The 13,178-nt window shown below is 42.9% G+C and overlaps 2 protein-coding genes across 2 annotated transcripts in view; one reads left to right on the top strand and one right to left on the bottom strand.

The window, feature by feature from the left end:
• TSHZ1 (teashirt zinc finger homeobox 1) overlaps positions 1 to 1,842 on the bottom strand; it is a 90,896-nt gene extending 89,054 nt beyond the window's left edge. Inside the window, exon 1 of the mRNA XM_026669915.2 lies at positions 267 to 1,842. Within this exon, the coding sequence (XP_026525700.1) occupies positions 267 to 306 (40 nt within the window). The 5' untranslated portion in view covers positions 307 to 1,842. The remainder of the gene's footprint in view (positions 1 to 266) is intronic.
• A 2,091-nt stretch (positions 1,843 to 3,933) lies between these two features.
• PTGR3 (prostaglandin reductase 3) lies at positions 3,934 to 12,801 on the top strand. The gene is made up of 2 exons (XM_026669913.2): positions 3,934 to 4,382; positions 10,849 to 12,801. Exons 1-2 carry the CDS (start codon positions 4,084 to 4,086, stop codon positions 11,771 to 11,773), a joined length of 1,224 nt encoding a protein of 407 aa, XP_026525698.2. The 5' UTR covers positions 3,934 to 4,083; the 3' UTR covers positions 11,774 to 12,801.
• The last annotated feature ends 377 nt before the right edge of the window (positions 12,802 to 13,178 follow it).

A 13,178-nucleotide genomic window follows, 5' to 3' on the forward strand; every position in this document is an offset into this window, starting at 1 on the left:
CCCTTTTCCCCGAGCTGTGAAGACTCCCCTCAGCCACCCAAGGCCTAATTTAACCTCGCTATAGAGATCTAGGAAGACCGGGAAAGGGGGGGGGCATCTGAATCCCTGCTGCAGGCCTTGCTATTCTAAATTAACCCCTCCCCTCCTCGGGCAGCCCTGAGGAGAGCGACGGCGGCAGAGTGGGGAAAGTGCGAGCGAGCGAGCGAGCAAACGGGCGAGCAAGCGAGAGGGGTTGTGGAAAGGAGGGGAGGAGGCGGGGGGGTTACCTGCAGAGCGCCGGGGAGCTTGCTGCTTTCTCCTCGGCATGCTGGTGTTGCCGCCGTCTCTTCAGCCGCCCTCCTCCTCCTCCTCCTCCACCTCCTCCTCCCTCAGCCGCCGCTGGAGAGTTTCCGCACAGGACTCTTCCAATCCCCACTCTTTTCATGCAGAAACAAACAAGACACACAAGACTAACAAAAATGGGGGGGTGGGAGGAAGGGATGGGGGAAAAGAGCAGCAGCCCAAGGGCTTCTGCCACTTCCAAGTCCGCTTGGGGAGAGCAGGCGGGAGGGGCGGGGGAAGGAGGGGAGGGGAGGGGGCGAAAAGTTTGCGCGGGTTCGCTGCTCCGGGCCGGCGGCTCGTCTGGTGTCCTTCTCCCGGGTCAACTCCTGGCGACGCCAACGGGGAGCAGAGGTTGCAAAGGGGGTGCTGGCGGTGCTGCTGGGATGCCTCTGCCCCCGGACCGGGCGCGGGGATGCTAAGCGCCGCCGCCGCCACGCCAAAAACTCGCGGAGGCAATGTTTTCATTTACAAGGTTGATTTCTGACCTTCCCGCGCCCCCCTTCAACGCGCGCGTACACACGCCCTTGGGGCTTTCCTCCTCCTCCCTTCTTTTTCCGTGGCTGTTTGAAAAAGTTACTTCGGAGACCAAACAAAGCTCGCCCGCCTCGCGCCGCGGTCCCTCTGCCCGAAGATGCGAGCCGGGAGGAGATGGAGAAGACGGAGGTGGGGGGAGAGATTGGCTCGCTCCGGCGACGCGCAGCCCAAATCCGTTTGGTCGGTCCGGCGTTCTCCCGGTCGTCGCCTTCTCTTTCCAACCTGGATTACTTCTTCGCCGTCGTCTTGGGGAGAAGAGAAGGGAGCAAACAGCAAACGAAGAGACGTTTGAATTCAACCCTCTTCCTCTCTCGGCTACCTCTCCCCAACACCCCCCCCCGGCAAGCCTTTCTCCGAGATGAAAGAGTCTCCAAGCGCAACTTTCTCGCTCGCTGGCTTGTTTTTTTTTTAAAAAAAAGATCTCGTGGAATAGGGCGATGCTGGTATTTATTGCGCTGATAATAGCTTTTTCATTGTGCAGAAAACGAGGTCGATCCAGTCTTTCCTTCTCCTCCCATCACTTGGTCTCGTCAAAAAAGCAAACAGTAAAAAGGAGTAAAGCCCCCGTACATACTGATCACACCGGATGGGAAATGTCAGTCACTCCTCCACCTTCCAAAGAGTCACAGATCAAACAGTGGCACCACCGAAGAGGATTACTTTAATGCCTCATTTCCCTCCCTCCTTCTCTCTCTCCCTCTCTCTTCCAAAAATCGCAGTTTCTTCTGATATTAGAATTACGCAAACACGTTTTTAACAGGGATTGTTTATAGTTGATCTCGGTCTGTAACAGAAAACAAAAGCCCCCACCGGACAATCCCCAGAGATACTGTGTGAAAGATTGGGGGGTCCAGAGAGAAGCCGAGACATTCACAGGGTGGGAGAGATTACCGTGACCTATCCCCCCCCACCCTTTAAACTCCTGGGAGAAAGAGATCTACTCTCCCTCTCTTCTCATTTCACTGAAATATAGCACACATTCAGATCCCAGAGCTTTCAGACAGTCTCAACTGATAGACAGACACATCGAGCTGCTTTTCCTGCTTCAGATTTTTTTTACTCCTCCTCCTCTTGCCAACGTCACCCTGACAATTACAAATAGCTCTCATACAAACCCATACCTGTCAATCTTTTTAATTGCTTTGTTTAATTTTAATGTTTCTTTGGGTTGCTTTTTTGTTTTCTTTCTTCCAGACTAAACAACACGGCAAACACTGTAGCAGATATTTTATTTTATTGTTCCTGGAAAATGAGGCTTGTTGTACAGTAGAACTGAAATAGTGATAGTATGGTTTTAAAGGCAAGCATTGACTACACAGTTCAAGTTCTCCGGAGCTTGACTGCCAAGGATTTGGGGAACACATAAAGCAATTGTCCATCACCACACCACATTGAGGTATTTTAAAAAGTTTAGTTTTATGAAAGAGCAAATATGTAAGAGTTTTACATTTTTAGAAATAAATAAGCTATATAAAAAACCAGAAATTACTTAAGTAAATTTGTTAAACTGAAATTGCCTGCTAGAATCTTAAGCAAAACAAATGGTACCTTTATGTAAAAGTTAAACTGATTTCCTAAATAAAACTTCACTCTTAAGAAAGGATTTCTAACTTCTTACTTGAAATCACTGTAATTAAATAAACAATTTCTATTCTAACCTGTGCAAAGCTGTTTCGTGTTTACTGTAATTAAAACTTAAGCATTGATTCCCAGGGCAAAGTTTCAGACAGATCCCTAGTTTGTCTGCATGTGGCAACATCAAAGATTTGCACCGAAAGCATCTTGTAATAGCAAATCTTCCTTGAAAGTGACTGTGTGTGTGTGAGGTCTGTTAAGTGGGTGTATAAAAACTACTCTGAACAGCGCAATGTCTCCTCTAAAGTAAATTTACGGAGTATAGTGGAGCTTTCTCCCAGATAAATAAGTATAAAGCTAATAATTTAAGCAGACACTATCTTTCCACCAGCAATACTGAGCGTAGTAGAAATTTGAAAGCTCGATTATAGATTAAAACAAATACTCAGGCCAAAAATAAATATAGCAACATTATTTAAGACCACATCTAACGGGCTGGGGGGGAGCAATCAATGCATTTTCCAGCCTACTTTGTCATATGGGGACGTTATAAAACCACAAGGAACAGAAGAACATGGGAAGTAGTTCAATCCTATTGTTATTATTGCTATTACTACTGCTATTGCTATTACAATTACTATCATTCGGAGCTCACATATATGCACGCCTGTCCAGATTTTAAAATGTGCTTTCGATCCTTCGGTAAATCTCTGGTGCCTTTACAGTATTTTCACCCCAATGCAAGCGCAGTTTCCAGCCGCGGTCGCAAGCGGCTCTGGTTTGATTTGTACCACCTTACGAGGAAGTGAACGTTTCGCACGGAAGGGGAGGGGCCTGTCTCAGCAGCCAGCGGCTCTCGCAGGCTGCTAATAACATTGCCAGATTAGCCGCAACTTCTTGCTCCCAGCCTAACCTTTTATTGAAGTAACCCTACATTCGAGTTTTCTTTTTTCCCCTCCCTTCCTCTATTTATATAGGAACTGTTTAGAAACAATCAGTTCCGGGTGCTGTTTTCTTTCTTTTTTTTAAGGAAAGCGCTGGGGGGAAGGGTAGATGCGGCAGGTTGGAATATGCAATTATAGTCTTTTCCTTAGCAAGCCGACCAGTCTCCTCCACCCAAATATATGTGTGTGTGTGAAGTAGAATAAGGTCGGGGGCTTGCTCCTTCTTCTCCCCCCAAAACTACGTTTTCCTTCCTGAGTGAAAGGAGAAATCTTTCTGTTTCGTGTTTTATCTCCACGTACTCGAACGCTGTGTGATTCTGCCCGTTTTGTTCTAGGGCTGCAAAAATACACACATCAGCGCGTGGGGGCTTGGTTTGTTCCTGCGACAACAGCAAGTTTTAAGTGAGCTCAGCTCAGAAACGAACTTTGTCCGTGCTTTAAAAAAAAAAAAACAACCTAAAGACGGGACACAGAAGGTCCGCCGCAGGCGAAACTGCTGCAGCGGCTGCTAACTGCTGATCTAATCTTTCCGAGTGGTGGAGGGGCTGGAAAGGGAGGACTCGGAGCTAGGCGGCAGCTCGCTACATTAGACTTTATTTACATACACAAATCGCAATATACCGAGCCTGCCTGGGCTGGAAAGGCTTGCACGCTTGCGAAAGACTCCTCCTCGGTTGGAGAGCCCAAGAGAGCGGCGAAAGGTTGGTCGATGACTTTCCACGGGCGGATCAGCGTGTGGCTGAAGTCTCGGGGAACTTGGCACCGTTGGCTGAACCAACAGCACCTGCTTTCTCCGGGGAGACCTTGTTTGAGTGCTCCTCCGACTCGGCCCATCGTGGACATGTCCTACTCGCGCCACTTTATGGATTTCCAGGGCTCGTCCATTCCCACTTCCATGAAGAAACTGGTAGCGACTAAGCTGAATTCAAACTTCCGAGAAGCTGTAACCCTTCGCCAGGACGCGCCCGTGCCGCTCCCGGGAGACGGCGATCTGCTTGTTAGAAACAGGTGAGAGAATCCATTCCCCTCCCGCCTCCTTTTCCTCCCGCTCCCAAGGCTTGGCACCTCCGCCATAACTGGAGAGGGAGCAGGCGATCCCTTCCGTTGCTGCCCGCCCTGAATCTTTTCCCAGCAAAGGGCCCGGTGCGCCCCCCACCCCCCAGTCCTCTCGCTGGCGCTCTCTTTGCGATCCTATCGAGATCTGCCTTGGACAACTGTTGGCATAATTTATTATCCCAAATATTCTTCCCCATAACCCCTGGTGCCCACTTCCGTGCAAGGAAAGCGGCCGTTCACTTGACGGCCAGACGGCCGCCAACCCCTCCGTATTTTATGGGCAAAAAGTGGGAAGGCAATTATGCTTTCTCTGCCCGCCCCCCGGAAAAAAAAAACCCATCACCCAGTCAGGAAAAGAGGAGAAAAGTCGGGCAGCGACTTTATCTCGAGCCTGAAGGTGACATCAAGGTGCAAAAGAAGGAACTTCGACAACCAGGAAATGAATTTCCAAGCCCCTCCCAGGTTGGGTAGGATTGCGCCCAGTATCCACAAACTGGGGTATGGGTAGGCGGCTCTTTTTTTTTTTTTTTTGCCGTATGAAACCTGGATAGGAGATGGCTCGTTGTGCGATACAGTAAAGACTGACAGATCTGTGTGGATCTCCACGTGCGGTTAGTGCCGAGCAATTGGGACATAGTGTTGGAGCTTAGGTTATTTATCGTCATCTTGGGCTGGGTGCGCGCGCATGTAGCACACTCCAGACAGTATTTTAGAGGAAGTTGTGTACAAAACTCTACCTTTTCCCCCCTCCCCACCGCAGGCTTCCACGTCACTAACCTTAAGCGTGTGAAGAATTAACAGGAAAGCAAGGGACCTCCATGGTATGGGGTTACCACCCACCTTTCCGTGCCGCTCCTCAACCGGTTAATTCCACTATCCTCTTTTTTTTTCATTCCCTTCACAACAAAAGCAAGACTAAAAGCAGTTGCGGGAGGAAGGTGCAGCCCCCTGCACAAACGCTTTCGTTTACACGGAAGGAAGGCCTGACCGATTTCGGTAAAAATTTTACTTACTGCGAGCTCCCTGGAAGCCCGTGGCCTTCGACAGTATATGACTATTGTTCTGCAGTTTGACTCTGACCCCGGAGGCTTGCAAAGTACTGTTTTATTTAGGGTCACTTTATAGCAAAAAAAAAAAAAAAGTGTTTGGACAGGGTATATAGCTTCAACAAATGGATTTTGTCTGGTCTTTTTTCCCCACTGTTTTTAAGATTATTCCCCTCCTACGTGCTTTCATTGTGTAAAAAGACATCTTTTCAGAGCCAAAAACTTAAGGGCAGAGGGAAGAAGCTGTCATTACCAGAAAGATGTGATTTACTCTGTGATTTGTGGGAAGATCTTTAGGAGGAGTTTATTCAGATTCAACGTTGCTATCTCTAAAACGTTTTCTTTTAATGTGGATGTAGGAACTTTGGGATAAGCTGATATTGCCTTTTACTACTTTTTTAGCCCTATTGAATCTGGTAGGTTCAACTAGATAAAGTGCAATGACTAGAATGAATTGAATGATCTGTGAATCTCACAAAGCCAAGTGTTGACCCAGATTAACAATCGTTCTCTTAGGTCTGCATGAACCATAGGAATACATGCATGTTGTGTGCAACATTACCTTCTCTGATGTCAAATGTTTGAATATTGCAGCTATCAGAAGGCAGCATTTAGAAAGCAAGTATCTGAACTATTGCTAATGTTAAACATGAAAGTGATATCTAGCTCTGGGTACATTGAAATTCACTTTCTTGGTGAGAAGGGGGGGAATTGGCTGATACAAAACGGTACAGGACCATATACTTTGCTTCCTGATTGTCTTTGGCATCAAAAGGTTGTTACGTCCTTGTTCTCAGATTCCCTCCTCCACAGCATTTTCTCTCCACCCCCCTTCCCCCATGCAATTTGAAAATTTATGCAAGCAATTTATTTTGTTTCCAATGTAACTTCCTTCTTCCTTTTCTGCTGGGTGGGCTCTCTGGGGAGTTGGAGAATGCTTGTGTGCTCTCCAAAGTTAGAGGAATGGGGGATGCCAAGTCTCAAACATATAAGGCCACCTCTCTCTCCTCCCCGCCTCTCTATGGTAAACACATTTTGAGTTTGCAAAGGTGCATGTGAGAAATCAAATTGGGAATTCATAACTTTTGTCTCATGTGGATTGTGTGAGGTTATCCCCCTCCTTTTTTTTCCTGGAGGTTCTCACAGGCAAGAGCAGAGATCTCATTAGTGCAAAATAAAGTGTGTTAAGAATACAGTTCTTTGAGGTCTGTTTTTACTCTTTGAAAGCTTCCTCGGGATTATCTGCACAACACACACACACACTTTCATTTTTTACACTCTGGGAAAGTGTCTTTGCACTCTCTCAGTAGAATAAGTATTGTCACCTGGATTTATTTAGCCTTGAAAATTCATTCTGGTCAATCACAGGGGAGAAGGAAAGAAGGTAGGAAAAGATGTTTAAGAATACAGACATCTTACAGACTTACTACTTACTCACCTGAACATGCTAACCTTTACATTTTGTCTTGTCTGACTCTTATACCCATGCATGCCTGAATGACATTAAAGTTGCCTTGGGCTATTGAAGTTCATTTGACTTTAACTTTCCTCCTTTTTAGAACAAGATTTCAATTTAGATGAAATTCTCTTTCTGCCTCTGCTTGGAAAATGTGCCTATCCTTATAACTGGATAGATATGCAGTAGGATATATTTTGAATGATAGAAATAAACCCCCTGCAATATTTATAGAGGGAAATACAGAGGTACATTGTATTGTATTGTATTGTATGGGAAATACAGCAGTACATTGTATTGTATTGTGACCAGTGTGAATTTGTGACCAAAAAATGAGGGGAGGACCAGGAAGAAAACATAGTAAACTAAATATACTAAACTTAGTATTTAGGAAGATATATACATCTCTGCCCAGCCTCTGCCTCAATCCAGAATGCTAATTTCTGGCTTCCTGAGCAAATGCAAGACTCAGCACAGGTATGAGAAGCAAATGTGGCAAGTGTCTGATTTTTTTGTAATAGAAGTACAATGTAATAAAACATTGATATGAAAATCTAGAAAAGAAAACATTGAGGATGGGTAGATTCTGATGGAAAGTGTAGAAAAGTAGGAAGAGTTGCTACAATTGTCTCCTGCAGATTGTTTGGCTTAGACTCCCCCCTTCCTGGCTGGTGTTGGTGACTTTGTTTTGTCTGCCTGTTCAAGCTTCCTGCCTTACATATCAAGTCTTCCAAGGGAGTAAATTGCTTCTGAGTAAGACACACAGACTGCTTAACCTCCTTTAAGCATTCCTTGCCCCTCCCCAAACTCACATATTAATCTAAGTTTGCAACCATATGGAAAGTGGGGACCTTGATTGTTTAGGTTAAGCATTTGGATGGTTTGAACTATGTTAAAGGCTTGGGTGCCTTCTACTTTGATGCAAAGGGTGAAGGAGGAGCAGGGGCAGAGCATCAGTTAAGGTGCATAGTTAATTTACTGGATAATAGTGGTTGCTGTGGAAAGGCCACACATCCCCTTCCCTTCACACAAGCTGTGAACTTGTGACTTAAGTTTTGCGAAGAGATACAAACCGATGATGCCCACAATTGTCCAGTTGATTTCAAGGAAACCTAACTATGCTGTTGCTGTCTACCCAGTGCTTCAGTGGAACTTTCACCTGAGCGTGTAAAGCCCCAAAGTGAATGGAGTAGGTTGTGCAATAATAGTGTGTGAGTGAAATTTGTTGGTTTCTTGTAGGACTAGTGGGAAGAATTATTTAGTCTGTAACAAAAGCTTTGTGGTTTTTTTAAAAAGTCACTACAATTTTAGTTACACATCTATAGCATTTCCCTAACCTCAGGGTTGCTGAAATGGAACTTCTTTGAATATGGGATAAGGGAATTTAAGCAGAATCTGGAGAATCATTGTTGAATAATCATGTTTTGAAGAAGGAAGAACTTGTGGAAAGGATCCGTGTGTTGGAAACTAGAAAGGTTGCTAAACCTAATTTGATTTATAGCTTGACCTTCTGCTACTGTCATGGTGATTCTGAGACCCTATCTTTCCTCCCTAGATTTTTGCTGGGCAATCCTGCCATTTTTGCCCTTGGGGAGGAAAAGAAAGTTGGCAAGAGGCAATTGTGGGCACCTGGAAAACTTGTCAGAGAAAACCCGAAATGGGAAGTGGAAACGACCTTATGTACTTTTGGCATAAGGGGAGAAAAGTGTTGATGGTTGCTAGAGGATCACCCAGTGGCCTTCCTCCCTTAAGGTACTCCTTGTTGCTAGCAGCTTCCCCTGTCAGACGGAGCCACTTCGCCTTTGTTGGGCACACGCACCGGCGGCCAGCGGGGGAGTCAAAGTAAACACGGCTCCCTCAGCAGTTTATTCAGACACAGCGAACGAAGATGTTGCTTATAGTAGCGCTTCGGCCAACGGAATTATTAAGACGCCGCCACCCGCCCTCGTCCAGACAGCCACCTCGTTTACGTGCCCACCAAGTTCGCGCCGCTACCCTCTGCATTGCATTATTTCGTGTTACAAAAGTTAAAAAGGAAGAAAATGAGGGTGCGGGGGGGGGGGGACTTAGGCGGGAAAAGTTGTCTAAACGCGTGTGTGTGTTGAAGGCGCCCCTCCGCTTCGGCATGTCTGCTTTAAAACCGGAGAGGTTCCCGGTTCCCACCCCGGCCCAGCACTCTTGCAAAGTTTCACTTCAGACCCGAGGCTGGATTCGAAGGAAAAACGCGCTGGGGGGTCCTTGGGATTAAACAAAAATCAAAAGCCTCGAACTTGATCTTGCGCTTTGGAAGGGAGCCGCTCGTCGAGCGTGCAGGACCTTTGCCTCGGCTGAGGGAGAGAGGGACGTTAAAAAAAAAAAAAAGGCTGGAGAGGCGTGAAGGCAGCAACAATTAGGCTCGCGGGAGGAAGGAAATTTTCAGACGAGCCGCGCCGCCCTGTGACTTTGGCCGAAAAATTGGGGGGGGGGATATCCTACATGCAACACAAACCAGTTGTGTGAAGTGGAGGAGCGGGGGATCCATGAATAAATAAGGCCGCCGCCACTCAGGGTAGCAAACTTCCTGCAAGAAGTTGACTGTAGGCGAGGCAAGAAGAGTTTCTTCGCGTAGTTAAGGCTTCTCTCCCTCGTTTTGGTGCCCCGGTCTTCTGTTTCTAATAACGCAGATCTCCGCTTTAGAGTCTGTTTCTCTCTTACACGCACACACAAACACGGCATGCACGCCTCGTGTTACTCTTCCAGTACAGGACATAGGGCGTAAATTAAAGCTACTTGCGTTTGATTTGGTTTAGTTTTGCTGGAGTGCCATAAATAGAACTTAGGTATCCTCTGGTGCAGATGCAGGCTAGATTGTATGAAGAATTGGACACTACAGAAGTTGTTCAGCTGAAGATGTGTGGGCATGTATTTCTGGATCTGTAGCTATATCATACATATAAGAACAGTTCATAATGAACCAGCCCATTTTCTTAGAAATTAAAAATGTCCAAAGAGCTTCCTTTACTTTGGTTATTTCTATACATGTAAATGATTTCAAACCCCCATAATATTTTTACATGATTTTTCATCCCTGTGCTTAATTAAATGCCAATTATTTATTTATTTATTTATTTATTTATTTATTTATTTATTTATTTATTTACTTATTTATTTGACATAAAGAACAATCATATCAACATAGATTATTTTAAACTTATGTAGAAATACCTGTCTTTAAACACTGCCTTTTTCTAGTTTACTTCTTCCTTAGCATCACAAGATACTTCATTGCCTATGTTTAATACTTTTACTCATTTTTACCTGTTAAAAATTAATATGTGCAAAGTAGTGGTGCGCTATTTTACTTTTTCTGTTCAAGGTTCTTTTAAGGTATTTTAGTCATTTATATACAGCAAAATGTTTTAATAATGTGCAAATTAGTTGCATCAAAAGGCAAATTTATTATAGTCACTAGATCAATTTTCTTTAAATTTGCCTGCAGTAACATTTTTGTCCATCGACCTTGGAGAGGACTTTGATACTTCACATTGTCATTAGTCATATAAAGTGTTGTTACAATCAGAAATGTAAATTTGCTGCCAGAGTCAATATATTTGCTTATTCTATTCTATTCTAGTAAAAACATGTTTTTATTTCATAGCTTATCAAAAATAATTTTTATCTTTGTTACTTTTGTCATGCAAAACAAAAATACCTTAGATTTTCATTTGAAGATATAACATCAACTCTGCATGTTAGGAAAAATGAAATCTGATTACAATGATCTTTGGGGGGGGGCTCAAAACAATTCCTCCTGCAACCTTTGAAATCTTTGAAAAGGCGCCACTTAAATCTCCAGCCTTGTGCATTTAAATAAAATTATTTTCTTACAAGTCTTGTCAAAAAGAGATCTTAACACATTTTTTTTGTTTGCTTCTAGATTTGTTGGCATTAATGCATCTGATATTAACTACTCAGCTGGCCGATATGACATTTCGATTAAGCCTCCATTCGATGTAGGTTTTGAAGGGATTGGTGAAGTGGTGGCCTTGGGTTTAAGTGCAAGTGCAAAATACACTGTAGGCCAGTCTGTGGCCTACGTAGGATCAGGAGCTTTTGCTGAATATAAAGTTGTGCCTGCTAAAGAAGCCATTCCAGTACCTTCTGTGAAACCAGAGTTTCTGACCCTTCTGGTAAGTGGAGCTACAGCGTATATTAGTCTGAAAGAACTTGGAGAATTGTCTGAAGGAAAGACAGTTATGGTGACAGCAGCAGCTGGAGGCACTGGCCAGTTTGCTGTGCAACTTTCAAAGAACGCAAAATGCCATGTGATAGGAACTTGCTCCAGTGATGAAAAATGTGCTTTTCTGAAATCTATTGGCTGTGATCGACCAATCAACTATAAAACTGAAAATGTTGCTACTGTCCTCAAAAATGAGTACCCTAAAGGTGTGGATGTTGTGTATGAATCAGTTGGTGGAGAAATGTATGATTTGGCGATCAAGTCCTTGGCTATCAAAGGTCGCCTAATCATTATTGGGTTTATTTCTGGCTACCAAACACTTACTGGCCTTCCACAAAGTCACACAGAAATGCTACCAGCAATGTTGCTAAAAAAATCAGCCAGCATCCAAGGTTTCTTTTTAAACCATTACATTTCTGAATACCAAATGGCTATGAAACACTTGGTTGAAATGTGTGAAAAGAGAGAAATTGTTTGTGAGGTGGACTTTGGAGACTTATCTCCAGAGAACAAGTTTACTGGCTTAGAGTCAGTGTTCCGTGCTATAGATTATATGTACATGGGGAAAAACATTGGAAAAATTGTAGTTGAATTACCTCACTCTGTCAACAGTAAGCTGTAAAAACAGAACAATGACATAAATCAAAACACAGCAAATGGGCATTTTATGCTTGGCGATAATGCTTTAATTTCTTTAAAGCTGGCAACGGGTAACATATTAAAATAGCAAAACAGTATTTTGATTTGTTTAAGAGGTTTTGTGGGGTTTAAAAATGCAGCTTGTAGCTGGTATTACATTTACTACCACATTTTTTGATATGGAGATTTTCAATTTCCAACTTCGCAGTGGATTTGAATATAATTCTAGGCAAATGCAAAACTATTACAAATCGATGTCACACCTCTCTTCTGGAAGTCAGTATGTGAAGGCATGTGGAGCTACAGTCTTAATGCAGTTTGAATAAGATGAAGCCCATTGTCCTTAAAATGGCTTAGCAGACACTTTAGTAGATATGCTTAGGATTATGCAGCAGTCCTATATGTACCTTACACAGAAATATGCCCTACTGATAATTCAGATTATACCTATAAACTTCTGTATGGTGCTGCACTATTAAACTATATTTGAAATGTGTTATACATACAATGTGTAGAAACATTGTGATAATGATACTCTAAAGTCTTTTTTCTACAAAGCTTTTTCTATATAGCACATTTTTATTCTAATATGAACACGTATGACCTTTTTATGCAAGTGTTGGTTGAAAATGAATTTTTTTCCCTTTTGAATCAACCTTGCTAGCTTATTTTAATTTTTTTGTTATATTTTGGGATATTTGGTTATCTTATAAAATTATGTTTGAAATGTCAATCTTGCCATTTCAGTCATTTATTACTAGAACTTTTCTAAAGTTATCTAACTCTTTTACATTTTGCTGAAGATAAATAATCCAGGAATTTTCAGATTAATGAAATGCACCAGAAGATATATGCTGTATATCTGAAAATGGAAATGGTACAGATTAAAATGTTGGATTAGAATGTCATCATATAGAACGTATTTGGCTATGTAATCAAATGTCATTTCAGTAAGAGATTGTATTGTACAATTCTGACTTGTAAGCATTAAAATTGATTGTTTGCAGTTAATTTTTTACAGCATGGTTCAGTTATCCAGTTTTTCCTACTTTTGTTCAACAATGTGATCTCATGCCTGACTTATAGAAGTTCCATTGGGACATAAACTTTTTTAAACTTAACAAAACTTGTATCTAAGTAGACCTAAATAGAACTGAGCTGTCAATAATTGCCTTTGAAATGCAGTTTTTTTTAATCATTTTACAAGTAAAAAAAATAGTCACCTTATTTCTATTCACTTTGTATTTCCTATTTAGGGTTTGGAGAAGGCAAACATGTTTGGTTTCCAAGTGTATCAATACATGTACTGATTCAAAACAAAGGTGGTTTTTTTTTTTCAGAAACTTCAAAGATGACAAAAATATGGTATTTGTAATCCAGGTCTGTTA

This window comes from Notechis scutatus, chromosome 3, assembly GCF_049901735.1.
Source record: "Notechis scutatus isolate UNSWTSFEM ecotype Mainland chromosome 3, rNotScu1.2, whole genome shotgun sequence".
NCBI classification, from domain to species: Eukaryota; Metazoa; Chordata; class Lepidosauria; order Squamata; family Elapidae; genus Notechis; species Notechis scutatus.

Coding starts and splice junctions, on each gene's coding strand:
- PTGR3 (XM_026669913.2), top strand. CDS start 4,084: ATGACTTTCCACGGGCGGATCAGCGTGTGGCTGAAGTCTCGGGGAACT. Junction 4,383..10,848: donor GATCTGCTTGTTAGAAACAG/GTGAGAGAATCC, acceptor GTTTGCTTCTAG/ATTTGTTGGCATTAATGCAT.